General features: G+C 39.8%; 1 protein-coding gene across 1 annotated transcript; it reads left to right on the plus strand.

Annotated features, from left to right (window-relative positions):
* The first annotated feature begins 561 nt into the window (after window positions 1-561).
* On the plus strand, window positions 562-19,161 carry LOC136840122 (dendritic arbor reduction protein 1-like). Its single transcript, XM_067106518.1, has 5 exons — window positions 562-833; window positions 9,420-9,589; window positions 9,621-10,321; window positions 10,608-10,667; window positions 15,851-19,161. The coding sequence occupies exons 1-5, from the start codon at window positions 705-707 to the stop codon at window positions 16,039-16,041; spliced, it is 1,251 nt and encodes a 416-aa protein (XP_066962619.1). The 5' UTR covers window positions 562-704; the 3' UTR covers window positions 16,042-19,161.
* The last annotated feature ends 1,762 nt before the right edge of the window (window positions 19,162-20,923 follow it).

Raw genomic sequence — 20,923 nt, forward strand, 5'->3', positions numbered from 1 at the left:
AGACGAACGGCGTCAACATACGAACGTATAATACGAGCTAAAAAAAACGGCATCGTGCCTCCTTGCAGTCTCCCGGCAACTTTGATAGAAAACGAGGCGGGTTTGACCAAAAGCCTCAGCTCGCGACCCATGTTCAGCCAGTCAACCGGTGACCGTCGTTTGGGATAGACGTTCTCCTCTCGTGCAACGGCGTTGTGCTGCCCTCCCAGTCTGTCTGTCTGTCTGTCTTGCAGCGCCAGAACGCCTTGCCGCCGCCTCCCCCCTCTCGCTCGGTCTCCAACCCCTCAACGGCCCTTTCGTTCCCTACACTTTGTTCATGACCTCGATCTACTATCTGTGTAGGAAGGCCTGGTTCTTGAGAGGTGTTCTTGTTTACTACGACTTCTCGCCGCACGAGGACCTCTGGGTGACGTGACCTCGCCGGAAAAAAAGATAAAAAGATTGCAACTTGGAGAGAGGTCACCAGTGCCTCTTTTTTTTCAGTTCTGTGGTCAATTGCTTTTCTGAAATTCTGCAGCAAAGTCCTGCTTTACTCGCTCGCTCGGTCGCGGCTCGCGAAGTCGGATAGAAAACGAGAAGAAGAAGAAGAAGAAGAAGAAGAAGAAGAAGAAGAAGAAGACGAAGGAGAAGAAGCTGCAGACAACTGAGGAGAGCTCGGAAGCGCGCCCTCAGTGGAAGTAGCGAGAGGTGACAGTGCTTCTTCGATGGAGGCTGTGTGCGAACGTGTGCGTCGTGTCGCCGTCATCAGTGATGACGACCACATAGTGCCCAATTGTGACGACCATATGAGTGAAACGCACGACCCTACCGCCCTTCAGTGGGCTTCTGTGTCCGTAAGTGTTTCTCCTTTGGATTTCCGTTGGCGAGGGGAGGTCATTTTGAGAATTAAATTCTCCATAAGTTTCAAAATCAGTCTTTATATAGATGATGATAAACAGCGTGAAAATGCACAGCTAAAATATATGTACCAGTGTCAACTAAATTTACTTAATAATCTCCAAGAGGTAGTTTTCCACATAATTAAAAGTAAGCATTTTCTTTTGCATCATTTTAAATTGTATGATGGCATTCATTTTCATATGCGACTTAGAATATAATAATTCTGATCGCAACGTTGTGCTAATTTGTCACTAGTTACCTCTGTTGTCACTAACTATCTTCTCCATTCAAAAAGTAAAGTTTTGAAATGAAGATGCGAAATTCTTTATTTATTCATCGAGAGAAACCAAATTCCGAGATGAGAACCTATTACTATTATTAAATTATTATTTACAACAGGCCCGACAGCCTATAGTTACATTTTCTTTTTAACATTTACTCACATGAGAATAAACTACTACTGTTGCGGATTGGTTTTCTTGATTTTATCTTGATAAACGTTACGTTTGATTCACATTCAATACGGAAGTTTTATTTGACTATATATATAAAATATTCTTCGCCACAAATTTGCATGAAATCATTATAATGAATGTCTCCCATCTTTACTGAAGTTTTCTGTGTTCGTTTTCGTTGTCTCCCTGCTGTCTACTAGTTTTTACACTGTCTTGAGTAAACAAGTAAACATACCATACTCAGTCAATTCACGGGTAAAAAATTCTTGACACTGTTTACCTTATCAGGTGAAATAAAGATAAGAATTATAAAGTTATCTAAAGGGTTGAGATAATTAAGGTATGGGTGTACTGCCGGCAGCTCTCTCTCTCTCTCTCTCTCTCTCTCTCTCTCTCTCTCTCTCTCTCTCTCCATTAAGCATATAGTAACTTAAACATTTCCCATTACATAAATGAATTTGCACATTATATATAAATACATACATACATACATACATATATATATATACTCGTATATATACACACACACACAGTACATGTGTGTGTGTGTGTGTACAGAAGCGTCTTCATGGTCATGACGACACCCGCCAAAGTCAAAGAGCGATAGACTTGGGATCAAATATATTTTTATGGAAGACTAATAGGTGATTGACAGACTGACATGCCCCAGGCGACGTCTTGTAAAAACATGATGGATGTTGACAATTGGAGTAACCTGTCACCAATCATTCTTTTTTCTTTATTTTTTTTCCTTGAGAAATTCCTATCTCCATAAAGAAAGTGCTAGAAAGCTGAAGCATCAGTAGTAGGGGGTAACTAAGGAAAGTTCTGAGAAAGAGTAATGGGGGTGTCGGGATCTGATGCTTGCGTTGGATGTCTGCATGTATGTCTGTCTGTCTTTGTAAAATGTAAATTATAGTCGGCGAATTCTTGTACCACAACACCTTTACGAAACTTAGTAGCCTACCAAATTTTCCAATTATAAAATACTGCATCCCATACCCTATCTACCTTAGTCATACTAAATTTACTAGCTCATAACTGCCGTAATAATAACTTTTGCAATATTTTAATTAACAGCTCTGTGACCACTGTAAAATGTCACGAAAAAATTAAAAGAGACTTTCGTACTGAATGTTTCAGTAAAAAGGCATAATATCCATAACGCCACGATTAGATAAAAACTTTCTTTTCTAAGTTGTTTGCATGGGAGGAATTTCTCTGCTGACACACCACGAAAACACTGGAAACTCTAGTCATCCGATTAGTTTGGGTCATGTATACCTAATCTTAATTGATTGGATACACAGGGAGGCTAACGTACCCAAATTTATTTAAGGTGAATGAAAGAGGATTAGCATTTTCTCCTCCAGTATTGTTGTATAACCGAGAATGACTCGACAAGATTCATCATTAATCTATATATATATATATATATATATATATATATATATATATATATATATATATATATATATATATATATATAGCCTATATGTGTGTATACATATGCGTTTATTTATGTACGTATGTATGTGCATGTGATTTATGAACATACGTTGATCTTGTGACTCCTTCATTCTCCCACGACTGAAATTTTTACCTCATCCGTAACGGGCGTTCTCATAACAAAAAGCCCAATTGTTCTTATTAATGTCTTTGTCAGAACAATGCAATTAAGAGATGAATCACCAAACGTTTTCCCTTTGAATATAAAATGCCTTTTTTTTTTTCTTTGCCTTCACTGTCACCCGTCACTGCTTAGATCAGGTATTTCCGACTGTCAACAATGTTCGTGGACTTTGTTTCTTGTAAAGCAATGACAATAACAACATCCGGTGGTGGGTTTTTTCTGCGATCTTTTTAATTTCTTGCATCGCGACTTGTAAGTTTTTCCTTTCACTTAAAAGTTGATCTTGAATTAACACACACACACACACACACACACACACACACACACACACATATATATATATATATATATATATATATATATATATATATATATATATATATATATGTCATATTTAGGATGAAACTTAATCTACTCATCTTTAAAGATGAAAAAAAGAAGACCTGGTTTGCGTTACTTTGACGTGCGCTTAACGGATATGACAGCCCATTTCTCTCTCTCTCTCTCTCTCTCTCTCTCTCTCTCTCTCTCTCTCTCTCTCTCTCTCTCTCTCTCGCGTGCTGCCGGTTACCATTACATAGGAAAATACGTCACATTCCTATCGGGCCAAACGATTATAGTACCTTTAAAAAATAGGCATTAGGCTCAATATTGTTTTTATTTATTTTTTTTCCCAGTTTTAAAATCTTACGAGTCGGAAAGAGTGATTCAGTCTTTTATTAAAATTTCGTGTGAATCATGTGCGACCCGATTAGATGTATCGTGTGTACAAATGTGTATCATGTAGGAAAATAACTTTTGTCTGTCACATTTTAGGTAAAAGGGAAAAGTTCAATGACATTTCAACATTTAATGTTTCTCATAGTACCCTATCTTTAACACGAAACTCTACTGTAAACAATTGTTTAACCCCTGTAGTCAGTATCAGTTTCTCTCTCTCTCTCTCTCTCTCTCTCTCTCTCTCTCTCTATATATATATATATATATATATATATATATATATATATATATATACATATATATATACTGTATATATTTATATATCTATATATACATACTATATATATATATATCACGAGTTCCTGTTTATTATCATCACCTTTTCTGCAGATTCCGTAACACAAGGAGACATTCAACAGCACGTGGGTAAACACAGTGTTTCCGTAAGAAGTCAGTACATCCTGTAGAACACTGTTTTTCTTTATTTATTTAATTCGCGGATATAATCACGGTTATGATACTTTCCCACGCGTCTAGTTATCCTTGCGGATGTCCGGTCAGGCTTTTGCTTTTTCCACTAATGTAGTTCGGCGAATATTATTATTATATTATTAAGGATGGCGATGAATAGGCATTACGAGGAAAAGCGTATACGCAATTTAACTGGATCTGGCGAGCGTCCGCATTATCATCAGCAGATTCAGACAGACATTCAAAACACACATTATATAAGAAGTATATATATATATATATATATATATATATATATATATATATATAATCATATATATATATATCTCGTCTAGCAATCCGATCAGACCACAGGTCTACAGAAATCAAAAAGTACTTCAAAAAGGCATCAATAGGCTTACCCATACAAAAAAAATGGGAATAAAAGCACGTTAAAAGAAAAGAAGAAATACATATATATATATATATATATATATATATATATATATATATATATATATATATATATATACATACATTCTGTATATATATATATATATATATATATATCGATTTTTCGTCACATAGCCTACACCCGACTTTTTTATATTCATATATGCTAAGCCTCAAATATCTTCAATGATAATTGATAGGTGTTTCTGCGCCAGCGTGGATATGAACCACGGCCTGGTTTAGAAACAACGACAGCGCAAGTGTTTCTCGAGTATTTCCATTCCCAATAGTTGCTTTTACCACCTGTCAGAGAATAAGATTGTTGCTGCCAGCAAGCACGCATCTCCTTTCTCAAGTGGCCTCATCGTTGCCGACGCGACTGCTACTGCATCGCCGCGGATAGCTATTGTATCCTTCCAGGGCGTTATTGTAGGTGTGACAAGGCCTTTGTGGCCTATACAACGGCCCTCCCATTCGATCCGTATACCGGCTCTATAAGGCCATTGTTAGTTCAATTCAAAGCGAAGTCAAGCCTCTTTACAAGCTCAATAGTAGATGTTGCTGTTTTCTTTGGCACGAATAACGTCTCTATTGCCTCTGGTAACAAGATTTGTTTCCGTCTGCTCAGTTCTCAGGATTTTTTTCGCCTTTTGGCTCTCAGACGCGGCTATAAATGATACTGTAATGCCTAGACGAGGTACATAGTCGATAAAATTATACCGTTAGATCATGCTAATTCTACTTCTTACAGTATTCATTCTATTAAGAACAATGGTGTGTGGTGATTAGGCACTTACAAGGAGAAAATGTGACACTTGCTATTGCCTTCTAGGCCAAGACAAGAATAGAGACGATGGTTACCATAGAATCATCTCATGACGATGACATACTGCATTACTAATGTCATTGATTGCATGACAACGGTACTTGGACGAATACCAGTCACTGATGCACTGCATTTCAACCTAAAGACGATAACCAATTAAGGATCAAATACTTAGTCCGAAACTTCCATTCTGAGTCACCGAAGGCTTCTATAGTTATGAGGATGGAAACACAAACTTTAGCTACAATACACGTTTTGGCTGGATGATCATTAATATGAAAGGATAAATCAGCCATCAGCATGCATATCAGTACATCGTTACAAGGAAAACTGTAAATATTTCGCAGTGTCGCATTCCTGATGCAGTTGAATGGGGCCGCGACTACTTTCTCGAAAATCGTCCGATTTCAAAAGGAACAGTTTTTATATTATGAGAGAGAGAGAGAGAGAGAGAGAGGAGAGAGAGAGAGAGAGAGAGAGAGAGAGCGCACTAGCTCTGTGTGAGAGAGAGAGAGAGAGAGAGAGAGAGAGAGAGAGAGAGAGCACACTAGCTCTGTGTGTGTGTGTGTGTGTGTGTGTGTGTGTGTGTGAGAGAGAGAGAGAGAGAGAGAGAGAGAGAGAGAGCACTAGCTCTGTGTGTGTGTGTGTGTGTGAGAGAGAGAGAGAGAGAGAGAGAGAGAGAGAGAGAGAGAGAGAGAGAGAGAGAGACACACTAGCTCTGTGTGTGTGTGTGTGCTCTGTGTGTGTGTGTGTGTGTGTGTGAGAGAGAGAGAGAGAGAGAGAGAGAGAGAGAGAGAGAGAGAGAGAGAGAGAGCACACTAGCTCTGTGTGTGTGAGAGAGAGAGAGAGAGAGAGAGAGAGCACACACTAGCTCTGTGTGCTCTGTCTGTGTGTGTGTGTGTGTGTGAGAGAGAGAGAGAGAGAGAGAGAGAGAGCGCATGCACAATTTTCCATGCACTTACGCTCGCCGTTTTCTTCTCCGGCATTTGCCTTCGATTACTCCAGTCAGATTCCTCTTCAAGCAATATAAACCTGTTTGGGGGAAAGAATATTGTCAGTTTTTCTGTCAATCTTTCCTCACTTGCCCGAAGGTCCGGACATTCCGAGAATTTTATGTCTCTTGTGAAAACCAGACCTTAGTGTTTTTCTGGTGCGTGCGCGTGTGGAAAAGGGGGGGGGGAGTGTTGTTCTCTTTTTCATTACCAGTTCATTTAGTTATTACATGATTCCGTTAGACTTTGCTTCAGGAATTTGTGATGTCATGTTTTTGATATACGATGAATGGTCGAAAGTCTCTCTCTCTCTCTCTCTCTCTCTCTCTCTCTCTCTCTCTCTCTCTCTCTCTCTCTCTCAAGTAACCATTTGTTGTAATTACTGTGATATTTTGTTTAATCTCGCTGTAAAACTGTTATGTCCGTTTTGGTAGATATGGTCTCAGTAGTGAATAATAAAGCGATAACTCTTGAATAACCTTATATTCTGCCTTGCCCATTTGTTAGGAATGTAAAAAATATTGGAATCATTGCCAACTTGCCATAGAATGATTTTGGAAGCTGTAATTTGTGTGGTTTTACATTGAAATTATATTACTATTTATTAAACTTACTTACGACTGTTTTCATGAAGTCAAGAATATCAAGCAAATGAACCATTTGACATTCAAAGTCTTGTCTACCTCGCCAGGACTGAACGAGATTTCACTGCATTTCCTTCCATTTTTATTAACTCTTAGCTCGAGAGATTTGCTGTGCAGGTGACCAAGCCATAAAAGACTTCCTGCTTGAGAAACCACAGACATCCTTGTTATTCTTTCGAAGTCTTATCCTCTCAAAAACAAGTTTTTTTTTTTTTTTTTTTGCTGATCCGCGAAAGCGTTCAAATGGAAGGGAGATTACTTATTGTACCAGCCGCAGGTACGGGTAAGACAGCCAGCCAGCCCCCGGCAGCAGCTAGGCGGCCGATTTTATGAATGAATCAGAGCTTCCAGTGGTGGTCCCTATCGCACAGGTGTTTTCCTCAGGGGGCTGAATGAATGGCAGGGTGGGGGAAAAGCCACTACGGACTTCCCTTTAAGGCTCTGATAAAGATTCTTCCGTTTTTTTTTAAATCCTGTCGCAAGTATTAAACTAAAAGTTGATCTAATTGTGTTTCTAGTGTTTATATGCCCTTCAGTTTATGAAATGCTGTTCAATCACTGCAAAAACCTACTAATTATTTTACCAGTGGTTAAATATCTGGGCGTGCGACTGACTTACTTTTCAGACTTACTTAACAAGTATCAGTTTTAGACCACTGGCTGATTAACAGCTCTCTAGGAATGATTTAGACTTATTTTACGTGGCTAAGAACCAATTGGTTACTTAGCAACGGGACCTACAGCTTATTGTGGAATCCGAACAAATGGAAAGCAGGAAAGTTTTCCATCTCACGCTTTTTGGTGTAAGTAGCTCAAATGTCACTGATGCCACTGATCCGTATACGAGCTGAGATACTATTCAAGAAAATAGTTTCAAGATTAATTTTTCTTGCTATATCATTACTTCTAGGTCACGACTGTAATTATTTACTTAAATGAATGCTACACAGGCAAATATTCTCCTGATAAGGGGATAATCATAGAGAACGTTCCAGTATATGATTTAATGTGCAAATCTTCTCCTGATACGGGGATAATCATGGAGAACGTTCCAATGTAAGATTTAATGTGCAAATATTCTCCTGATAAGGGGATAATCATAGAGAACGTTCCAGTATATGATTTGATGTGCAAATATTCTCCTGATAAGGGGATAATCATAGAGAACGTTCCAGTATATGATTTAATGTGCAAATATTCTCCTGATAAAGGGACAATCATAGAGAACGTTCCAGTATAAGATTTAATCTGGTCTCCAGACCAGATTAAGGCTTAGTCGACGACATGGGAGAAAATATGCTAATTCGTTCTGCTTTTGCTGTTGGAAATGTAGTACACAAACATGCCAAACGAAAACTTCCCCAGTGGCGCCAATATTTATGAATGATCAGCACCAAGTCTGAGCATGAATGACCAAGGTATTTTAATCCCAAAATTGACCTGGCCTGACCTGACCCTACGCACCTGAATGCCCCGAGGCAAAACACGTGTGTTTGAGAGGCGCTTGTTTCGGGTGACAAGAATCTTTTTCTTCACAGAGAAGGCCCAACGAGTTTGGAAGCTTTCATGAATGAGATGAACTTCCGGCCAAGGGTAAAATGACCCTTAACGATTAGTAGGAATTCCTTGTCAGGCGACCAGTGGTCCCCCGATGGGCCTCGATGATTAGCAATTAGGGATCGGAGGGGATTAAAATGTCAATCCCTGATTACCGAGGGATTTTGGGTCGCTTTAGTAGATTCCCTATCTATTGATTTCTTCGAGGACAAAAGAACAGTGAGAGAGATGGGCACCTATCCTTTATCTTCGGTGTTAAGTAATTTTCTCGCTTCGTTTATGACCGATTATTAGGTGATGTTCATTTAGGCTTATTGTAAGTGCGAGAGGAAATAGAGGATTGCTGCGATTTGCTTTATTTCCTATCAGATTTTCCCCATTGTTCCCTTATACAACAATAGCATCGCAAGGTGTTTTAGCAACCACAACAGATATGATTCTTCATTGCTAAGGAGAACGCAGTAATGATAGCAGTGTTACGCTATGTTAATTAATGACTGCTAATACGTCTCACGGAAATGATACATTGCTAGTTCTTAAAATTCACAAGTAAGTCGAATATCTCATGAAAAAAATAGTCTATTCTTATCTCATTTACAGTGCTCTTTACCACTGGTTATAGAAATAATTCATATGATGAAACCCATACGATAAAATATAAATCATGATTTTCCCCGAGTATGAAAGTGTCATACGTTCTGTTTATAACACTACAAGAGACACAGCCATTTAATAGTAATGATGATTGTAATGAACATGGATACTGCATTCCTGCATATTAACATTTCCTTTTATCGTCTTCCCCCCAAGGCTGAGCTGGACAAATATCTGCCAAATCTGCAAGAGGCGTCAGTTCAACCCAGACGGGACTCAGCGTCCCAGATTGATGAATTTTTCGAAGTTGAGGATCCAGCGGCCGAAGGGTGGATGAACAGAAGAGGTGCAGGCGGCGGAGTAGGAGGAGGAGGAGGAGGAGGAGGAGGAGGAAATGTCTGTGGGGGCGGCCAATGCTAACACATACGTTTCCCCCGTCATCCTTCGGGATGCCCCAGAAGAAGACGTCTTCATCAAGCCGGAGCCAATGCCCATACCCAACATATGGGAAGACGTGACCAGTTCCATAAGCTCCCTGGACCCCGAGACCCCAGACCCAACCGTGGCGCACTTCGGCCCTTTGCCGCCCAGTAGGCCGTACCACCCGCCGGAAATCAACATGAAACTGGAGGAGCCGGCATATACCCATTGCAGTCTTTCTTCCGAACTGCCAAAGCTGCTGTCGACGCCTTCGCCGCCACCTCTGATAATGCAGCCCAGGATTCCCCCTATGACTTCCGCAACCACTCCAACCACCACCCATCCTGCCTTCAGATATCCAGATACCAGCCCTATGCTTGCGCCTACGAGGGTGTGCATGCCACTTACCCCGCCCGCGTCCGACCAAGGATCGCCAGCAGATCACCATTACCGCCGCACACCCCCTCCACCCTACGTCATGCCGCCCTCCTGTGTGACTACGACGGGCGTTAGCTGTAGTACAGCCTGTACCACTAGTATGAGCCGTGGGCGTGTCGTGGGCGTCAATCATCCTCCCTTGGTCCCCTCCCCTTCGATTCCATCCACTCTCCTGACTGAGGCTGTTCCCGTTCCAAAGTATTCCAGGAGGAATAACCCAGAGTTGGAAAAGAGAAGAATTCATCACTGTGATTTCCCAGGTGAGAACGTGCTCTCTCTCTCTCTCTCTCTCTCTCTCTCTCTCTCTCTCTCTCTCTCTCTCTCTCTCTCTCTCAATCCTTGTAAACTTTGATAAAAAAATTATCTCTAAAAATGAATATTTTTTGCTATAATTAAATATCGATTTTGACTACTAGTACGCAAATACATTTAAGAAAGATGATAATTTTCTTTGGCAATTATTAGCAGTTTCCTGAATATTTATTCTGGATCTCCCTCAATTTAATCGGTAGATAATTCTTTTAAAATCATTATTTTCCCCCACAGGGTGCACTAAAGTTTACACGAAGTCTTCACACCTAAAAGCACATCAGAGGATCCATACAGGTAAGTCAACAAACTGAAAAACCCGGAGCAAATGTCTTCGTGTACGTTTATCTTTTATTGCGTAATTGCGCTCCTGTGTGAAGAAATTCAATTCATGTTATATGAATTTTCAGGCAGTATATGAAATCAATACATGTTTGCCCACTCTCACGATGCACATGTTTTTGTTAGTGGGCCTTGTGGCCTGTTCAATAAGGGGGTGCAAAGAACTGAGACTACTTTATATACAAAGTAATGTGTATATATATATATATATATATATATATATATATATATATATATATATATACACAGATACATATGTGTATATATAAATATATATATATATATATGTAATGTGTATACTCGAGCAAATTTTTGTCGTAATACTAAACAGAGGTGGGAGTTCCTGCAAGAATCCGAAGACGCGTTATTTGTGTTAAGCATAAGTACCGGAGATAAGTTTTTAATTCATTTGGGTGACGGCAACCTGGAACAGAAACCATCCGACGTTTGAGATTCTACGAATATAAGTTATTCACTGAAGTAGCCTTCACGACTATTTCTCTTTATCGACTCAATGAAGCTAGCAGGCATAATGCTTATACCGGCTGCCTCTTTGGCAGTCACGTGCCTATTATTGCATCAAGGCCTTTTACAGCAAGACAGTTCAAGTGTTTAACTACTCTAAAGTAATCAGAAAGCACGACAGTGAAATGTATTCCGCTTCTGAAGGGACCATTTCCTTTCCTTCTCGTAAGAAGGGAGTTAGCTCCTTCGAAAGCTAAATAAATTTCACTAAATCTCGTATACACGGAATGTGACACGGCAATCCGAAAAAATATATACATACATACATACACACACACACACACACACACACACATATATATATATATATATATATATATATATATATATATATATATTATATATACACACATATTTATACTGTACATATTGTGTAGTGTGAATGATTATTTTCTTAAACAAGCAAATGTATTACAAGACACGTTGCATGACTTTTTTTTAAGTATGCTGGCATTCAGGTGGTGAAATTCAGGTAAAAGAAAAACAAGCGTTGCATTTCAGGTACATGAAGTCATAATTTATTAATAGCTTACAGTTACCGAGCTTCCTTTTGTCTTAGTTTGATTTAATCTTAGGTACTACGCACGTAAAACGCCCATAAATTCATATAATTGCACCTGAAGAATCATTTACAACTCGTAAAATAATAAATTTTAAACAGATGTGGAATCCTAGGCGCAGTGAGAGTCCAGTATTTGGGGGCGGGGAGGTGGGAGGGGATGGGTGGGAGTCTCGTATTGAAAAAAAAAATCCAGAATGTTTATAAGAAACCGATTTTTTTCGTGCTCTCTTCTTCGTCTTCCGATATTTAATATAAATAGCCTATGCAGCAGTACATTATACTTAATTTAGTTTCTCTTCACAATCTTGTTCCGGTTTTCAAGAGAACTTCCAGCGTTAAAATTATGAATGAAAATTCAATGGGGAAAAAATGAAGTAACGTTAATTTCCAGCTGCAACCAAGGATTCGGACACGGGACAGCCAACCAATGAGCGACGGCTCGAGTCTTCATTCACAATTTGAGTAGGCTGGCTGAGGTACGATGCTTTCGCATTCTTTTGAGACTTGTGTATCTGTGCGCCTCGACGATGCAGTCAAGGGGGATGCTCGATGCATTTCAAAGATCGCAGTGTCAACGGAACTATTTTAAAACTGTATAAACTGATTTAAGAACTCTGTACGAAGTACGGCATGCGAAAGTTAAATCACATAAATGTCTCTACGTGACGCTGCAGGCCAGAGATGGCGGATAGCACCCCAACCGCGGGACGATTCCATGGGACTATCAATAATTCATAAGCCCATAATCACTCCGATGGATAACGTTTGTCTGGCCACGGTCACGAAGCCGCGAAGGGAGAGAAGGAGAGAGAGAGAGAAGAATAAAAATGCCATGGGACGGATGCCCTTGCCTGTGCAAAAAGGAAAAGAAAAAATGCCTTTTGGTCTTTGGTAGCTCGAAGGCGCCTCATCCTTATAAGGGCCCAAACAACCAGCAGGACAGGCCGAAAGTCTTTGCAAAATCGGTAGTTGCCGCAGGTGCAGCTTTTGCATTTGCTCCCTCGGGGCATCGTGCCAGCATCCGATTGGGTCTGGCCGATTATGTTAGTCCAATAGGAAGGCCAACTGTGATTAACTCGGCCTTATCTTCGCCTTCTACGGTTTGGAGGACGCTGGCGCGTGCATTGTAAACCAGGGCTGTTTCATTATATTTAAAGAGATGGACAATGGGTGTCTTGTCTTTTAGAAAGCTGGCAGAAGATACTCACGGATTTGCATAACTTGTTAAACGTGTATTCATTTTACCGTGCCCAGCGCGGATTTTCTACATAATCGTTAACAACTATTAATGAATAACACCGAATATAAGTTTAAGAATAGGAAAGATGCATAAGCAATGGAATTCCCGATTTGGGGAAGGAGCTGGGTAGGGGGAAGGGGGAGAATCCATGGAAGTTATGGAGGGGGAGATGATGATGATGATTGTGAGGTTGGGGCACGTAAAGGTCACTTACTGGGGTCAACCGGCTGTGTTGCGAGAGGAAGAATGAGTGAAAAACGAAGAAAATTAGTCTCGACGGGGAGAAAAAAAAAAAGATACTGGGAAGGAATACACACACACAGCCGCCATAACAGACATCACGCACTCATAGTCTTCTTTACACTTTTTTTTTTTCTGAAGATGACAAAATTTCTCTCTCTTCAGAGATAATGCAACATTTTCGTTATCCTGCACTCTGTACTATCCTAGTATCGTATACATGCCTACACAAGGCATATACGTGTATGTGTGCACAGTAAAGGTAAAATGACAATGCACACTGAGTTTTCTAAATGGCTTTGGCAGTGTACTAAATTAAGGACAGTTTATTTAGCTTTGATAGTATGCTGAATTTTCCTCTCGAGTTAATTCCACTCGGCTTTGACAACGGGCCAAATTTCCCTCGGAATTTGTCCAACTTAACAGTGCTGAATTAGCCTCACATTACGTAGCTTCAACAGTGCGTTGAATTATGCACAGAATTTACTGGGCTATGGCAGGGTGCTAAAGTTTCCTCGGAATTTATTGCAGATGAAAGACAGGAAACTTGAAAGGCCAACGTTACTGAGCTGTGACCACAAGGTGTATGCCTTGTTCCCCACAGACTCCTTTAAACTTGAATGCTTTTTGTATTGAGCAGTTCAGACACTTTAAAAAAATATGCTGGGATATTTTTCCTCCTCGAGCGGTTGTTCTGTGACAACTGCAAAGATACCCGCAGTGAAGAGGTTCCAGTCAAGGAGAAAATATCGAAATGGAACAAGCTTTTTGTATGTCTGTCATTTTTCATCATTCTCAAACGGCATGCAAAAGTCCCAAAAATAATAAGCATTTTTTGCGGGAAACAGGCATTGAGTGTTTTATAATAAACTGCGATTAATATGGGATGAGAGAGAACATTGTCACCCTCGAAGGAGGGAGAACCAGTGGCCAAAAACAAGTAAAGAGTCAACTCGAGCCCTGAAGACGATACCAAACAATGAAGAGGTCACTGGTAGTTATTGCTGCGGGGGTGTGGTGGAGAGAGGTTTGATGGGGGATTTTTTTGGGGTAGGGGTTGGGGGACAGACATTTAGTTGGCTGCCGTCCATTCTCTTGTCCTGGAGGGTGAGTGGCTGGTTGCCTTGCTGGAAGATCCTCAGGACGGAACAGGTTTTTTTCTATTTTTTTTTTTCCTTAACAGGCTGCTCAAAAGAGCAAGGCCCCGTGCTGGCATAAGGCCAACTTCATCTAACGCGAAACCCGTACATCTCAAACACCTCTCCTTCGAGAGCGATGCTTCCCTTTTTCTTTTTTTGTAATCAATGAAGATTGATTTTCGTCACTGCTGCTGCTCATTAAAATCATGTCTTCAAGAAGACATTGAATGCAGAATTACCTGGTCATTTTTAAAAGAGAGGAGCTTTGGCTGAAACGATATTTTCTTTTACTGATGAAGGAGCTCTGAAGCTAAGATTTTCTGAATGGATAACCGGATTTGCACCACCACCGTCCCCCCTCCCCCCCCACAAACAGGACTTTCATTCTTAAGATAAGTTTTTTTGGGGGAGCTTGGGGGCAAGAGGCTCTTGCTCTTGGCTGGTCTCTGAATGGAGCTTGGAGGCTATTTTTTTATTGGCTTCAGTAGAGAGAGAGAGAGAGAGAGAGAGAGAGAGAAGAGAATCATACTGATAGTATCCCAGGGGGTCAAAGTCTCCAAGCCCAAATATGCCGGCCAAGTGCATAGGTGTCCTGACCGCTGTTGGGGTTTTTATGGAGTTCCGTATTAGGTTGTGGTCATGGCCATAAAAGGAAGAGGGCGGAGCTGCTGGCCATTGAGAAAGGTGGGTGTGGGCTTACTGCACTGGCCACGGTACGCCCACCCTTCACACCTTGCTAGGTTCATTCATAAAATTTTTGGCTCATTTGTTTACAATCCAGTCAACGGAACACTTGATGTGGTCTTGACTTCGACGACGATCGTGGCTCCTGAGCTGGAGCCGACGGCTGACGAAAAAGACAGCACGTTTTTATATAGTTTTAGTAAACACATACTGAGTACAGGTTATTCAACCAGAGGACATTCCTAAGGATTCTGCCTCACTTCGCTTAAGTCTTATACGAGCTTTGCAAGGGTGATATCAAATTTTCGGGTTCCACGTTTAATAAACTTGATTTAACTAACATTTGTTATATTCAGCATGTAATTGATTTCATCACACAGGAAAGAGTATATGGATGCATGTGTGTATATAAAGAAAGATTGTATGTATGTATACACAGTAAATGTTTAAATCTATTGCACAGGCGTTGTTCACGCATACTGTAGTCATGCTCTTCAATGAAAAGAAAAATGGTTTTGACTTGAAAATAAGAGTGGAACGTTTCCCACTTTTACTAACTTTAAAAAGTATATAAAGAAAGATTGTATGTATGTATATACAGTAAATGTTTAAATCTATTGCACAGGCGTTGTTCACGCATACTGTAGTCATGCTCTTAAATGAAAAGAAAAATGGTTTTGACTTGAAGATAAGAGTGGAACGCTTCCCACTTTTACTGACATTAAAAATTTCCTTCTCTTGTTTTCAGGAGAGAAGCCCTACAGGTGTCACTGGCCCGAGTGCCAATGGAGGTTCGCCAGGTCGGACGAACTGACGAGGCACTACCGCAAGCACACAGGCGCCAAGCCCTTCAAGTGCAGAGTGTGCGAGAGGTCCTTCGCGCGCTCCGACCACTTAGCCCTTCATATGAAGAGGCATATGCCTAAGCCGCAGAAATGAAGGACTTTAGATTGTAAGCCGTAGTGTTAAGGGAAAAATATGTTAATGCATATTCTTTCAAGTTATCTACTATTTTTTCATGCGTATTTATTCTTTTTTTATACTTAGAATTATAACTTGAATTTTGAACGCTTAGAGTATGCGGGCAGCCATTTTAAGGTAGTTAATTTCCTCTCTGTGAAGGAGAACCGAGTCGGGCTTACACGCCTAATCTGTACTGGTGTAAATTTTTTTTTGTGTTATTTCTCCATCTTTACTCTTACAAAGACGCACTTCCTATAAGTGATTACACACACATTTTGTGCCACTGCATTTTTTCCTAAGCATCGGAAGTTTTCCTAGGATGTTCACTTTTGAAGAACAATAACGTTCTTTAGCTCGATTTCTTTCAACACAAATATATAACGCTTCAACGATGCCAGTTACTGTCATGCATAACTTTTCTGTCATAACTAACATCAAACTTTTATTTTTTTTTTTTTTTACTCAGATATGACTTCTCGTAAGATCTATCACCATTATTAATTTCTATCTCATAAGGTCTGAAAATGATCGTCTGGCACATATCTCGATAGTAAGTCAGTGGCCTCTTGATCCCAACTGTCAAGGCTTTGACCCCATACATCCATCCCTCCATAGCAAATAATATGCCTTTAGACAAACATAAACCGACCTGAAATATCGTTTTGTCTTTTAACGTTTCTGTCTTTTGATATACATTAAACGGAGTTAATTGAAAAAAAATATTCATTCTTGATTTCGAAAATAATGTTTAGGTAGGTTACCTTCTTTCAGATTAACCCTAGAGCGTTGAAGGACAGAGCAAAATGCAAATCAAAAGTATCACCTTTCTTTCTGTGCTGTTTCTCATTCTATCTGGATTTGGTCGGAGCTCGAATGGTAAAAAGCTCCAAGTTTAAACAAAAAATGGTAATGGAATTCTGTGTTTACGGCAGTGTTACACCGAGAAAAATCTACCCCCAGCTTTGTGTCTGTCAGGAGATTGAATAATTTCATGATTCTCATTAAGTGTCTTGTTGGTATTTCGTGACATTTTCACGTTTCTCACTATTGCTGATGTCAAAATCAGTAGTCATATAGCCTAATGAAGAACTCTTTAAAGCTTTTATCTGCTACGTGTCTCACGTGAGGGCAATCCCACATTCATTTCTATGGTTTGTGATTCATCTGGTTATGATTAATATAGACTAATTATGCAAACATTTTTAGATTTGTTTCTGTAATTTCTTCGCGTGGCATTATATGATACAAAGAATTTTACAGTACAGTCCCTTAACTGTCATAATGGAAGGTTACACTCAAAAGTGCATACCTTCTTGCTTGCTAACTACAGGCTGAATCTTCCAGTTTGTCATTCACACGTACAATGTCCATGTTCAACGGTAGAGACTTTCTGGTATAAAATCTTCTATTTTTGGTGTTGTAAGGGACAGAAATGATTACTACTACAGTTATTGTTAATACAATGACCTACTCGGATATCGCCATTTTTCTAAGAAATACTCGGCTTCTATTTATTACACAGGAGTCCACGAGCATTATGCTCTCAACAACTCTTCCCGAGATCTTTCATTTGAGTATTTTGATCTTTTGTTAAGTGCCACGCATGATAACTCCTTAGCCACCCATTCATGTCTTCAATTATCCATAATACTACTACGTTCGAGTTCAGTAAGATGGCTACCTAACACGAAAGCTCCTAGTTCTTTTCATATTTTTTTTAAGAAGTATTCTTCTGTGCCTTGACTCTGAAGAAGCCCCGTGCCATAAGAAGTGCCATCTATGTGTACAGTATTTATAGAACATTTTCCATTTCCAAATGCGCCCATTTAAAATATTTTAGTGTTTTCTTTTTGTCTCGAGAATAATGTACTGTTACCCGGTAAGGCTCGCATTTCAGCCCCACTATTGTGCCAAAACTATTCGTGATACGAGTGCCTTATATGTTATACGCTGTAATGGGAATGATGTCTTCTTTAGTCTTAAGGTTACACATCAGATATTCCGCCTTTGTGATCTTTCGAAGTGTACGTCACGAGCGTTAGAAATGGATTCGTCTTTTTGACAGCGGTTCTCTTAACTGTTAAACACGCGAGATTTTTGTAAAATTTTATTTAAACGTCTACCAGACATTCTGTTTCTGCAGTGCCCGTGACATGCACTATCAACTTTGTACTGAAGTTCTGAAGATATACGGCTATTTATGTATTTTACCTAGAACTGATGTTAAAAGTATTATTGTGCCATGACAGTGAACGAGTGGCTTTTTGTGAAGGTAATATGAATGTAACTGCTTGAATCTGATATAAACATAATCCCCCTTTATATTCATGGAATGAAGTTGCTAGTACGCTCATGAAGAATGTTTTTTTCTTTACTTAGGCCAAAAAATAAATAAAAACATAAAAGGAACTTGTGATTTTCGAAGGTTACTCTCAAGGCAGATTCATTGTACAGTATATTTGTCTGCCTTTGCGCTTAAGCATTACAAAACTGAAAGCAATGCAGCCATGAGCATATGCTTATGCAAATATGCTAATAAAAATAAGGGTTGTTTTTACCGCAAGCTAAGGGATTGGATATTGTTTATGTATGTATTGCCTTGAACTGCCACAGAGTTTTTCTTATTTTCCCATTATTTTTTTTTCATCTGATGTCTTGAACTGCATATGTTTCATGTAAGCTTTTTATTTATGTTAAAAACTACCCATCAAATTACCAACCTTCCTCATGCCTCAAATGACTACTACAGATTCTTCAGTATACTGCACACTTCAAAGCCATCAAGACTAAGATGGTTTTTCAATCGCAGTGAGAATTCCAGTGAAATATTAATTTGCAATAAAAGAAAACTGAACTTTTACATGTCCAAAAGTAAAGCTCTGTGGCAATCAAGAGAATACTGACCAGGCATTATGCCAACAGTTCAAGCTCATCGGAGGCATTATTATGGTAAAAAGTATTGTTTTGTCCCGTATTTTACATTTGGAGTTTACATGTTGAATGTTTTACTGTGTTTTACGACGAAGTTTTTCCCCCCTGTAACCTGTGTTGTGATTCTGGCTCCTGGAGCCGCTGTATTGGATTACCTTTCCAGAAGAAGAAGAAGAAGAAGAAGAGAATTGTACAAAGCGGTGTTTATCAATCCCCGCATCACTTGGTAATGAGCTTTATATTATTACTGTTGTCGTATGTACGGCCATCACCCCCTTCCCTCTGGCAGGTCCAGGTGGGGGGCGTTGTCCCCCTCTCCCCCTTTTCTTTGCTCTTTGGCATCATTCACGGCCCCTCTGACGCGTGTCCAGCCAGCATCCCCACCGCCCAAATGGAAAAGGATGTTATAGACGCGTCGGCAGCTTTGAAGAGCCTTCGTGTCAATGGTCGTGCTGTGTATCTGCCCACCTGTATTCCTTCATCCTTTCTCTCATATTAACATAAAATCTTATTTTTTTTAATTTCATCTTTATCCTTTCTCTCATATTTAGAGAAATCTGATTTTTCATCTATCTCAGATTAATATCAGCTTCTTAATTAGTTCCATTTCACAGGGAAGTGCATTCTGATCTTAGCCCTCATGCATGCATACATACATAAATTGCTAATACGTCTTCTAACACCTTATTTTCTGCTTCCCTAACAGTCTATAAGTACATTACTAATATATCTTTTCACGCTATATTTTCCGTTTCTATTTCACCTGGAAATCCCAATAATGAATACGTAGGTTTACCGGTTTTATTCTTACATCGCAATTGTCTTAGTTTATAGTCCTGTTCATTTCTCTTGTTCGTTTTCTTCAACAACACTACTAATGGAAGTTTAGTATGATAAATTTTAAAAAAAGCAACATTTGGCGTGTCCCCTAGCCCTCAATGATTAGGTTTTCTTAATTTCACTCTATCTGAAATCCTATCTGAGTAGAAAAAAAAATAAAGGGAAAAGCTAAAAAGAAAGATAAAAAAGACTCTCGTCCTTCGGTAAAGCTTAGCTTTTAGGTGCTTTTTTTGTGATGTATTTTTACCACCCCGCTAACTGGTGTTGGGTTTAGATGTAAACGTTGTTAGTATAATACTGTGTTTTTAAGTATATAGCATTAGAGCCTCACTTATTCAACTTCTTTCTCTCCCCCGTGATGAGTTTCCTTCACTTGTCTTCTCATTTTTCTCCCCCCCCCCCTCCCCTTCTTCCTTTTCTTTTTCCTCTACGGGCTGCACGAAGGGAGCTCGGGCTCTCCAGAATTGGCGACCTTGGCACGAGGCTTAACAGTATTTTTTTTTTATCCTCTTTTGTTATTGATTTTCCCATTCCCTCATTTCCCATCATCCCATTATTATTATTATTATTATTATTATTATTATTATTATTATTATTATTATTATTGATGTTTGTTAATAATTATCAGCATGACGTTACAAGCACCGCCGTGACAGACTCCGTGCCCACCTCATCCTCTGCCCTAACAAATGTAACAGCCATTTTAGGCCTGCGTTGCAAAGACTATTGTCTACAACAAATGACAGAGGGCAAGAGTGTTTTTTTAATATAATAATTGGGCCGAGAGTCGCACATCACGTGGTTGTGTTGTAGAAGATGTCATGTCATATCGTCATCCCCGGGTTCCGCTTACGGAGAAGCGCAACCTTCATCACGAATTCCCCCTCCCGAACAGGGGAGGAGGGGGTTCGGAAGGCCGCCCGCGCTGACCCGTAGGATTATGTCCGGGGGGAAGCCGATGTCTCCGTGGCCTTCTTGAAATGCTGAGAAGGCCTACAGGAGGGGTCGGCCCCTTCCCCGCCAGGTGCTGTTAAAAAAAGCCCAAATGTTGTAGTCTAATATTCCTCTCACTGTGTTCCGTCATATT

This window comes from Macrobrachium rosenbergii, chromosome 7 (assembly GCF_040412425.1).
Source record: "Macrobrachium rosenbergii isolate ZJJX-2024 chromosome 7, ASM4041242v1, whole genome shotgun sequence".
Taxonomy (NCBI): Eukaryota; Metazoa; Arthropoda; class Malacostraca; order Decapoda; family Palaemonidae; genus Macrobrachium; species Macrobrachium rosenbergii.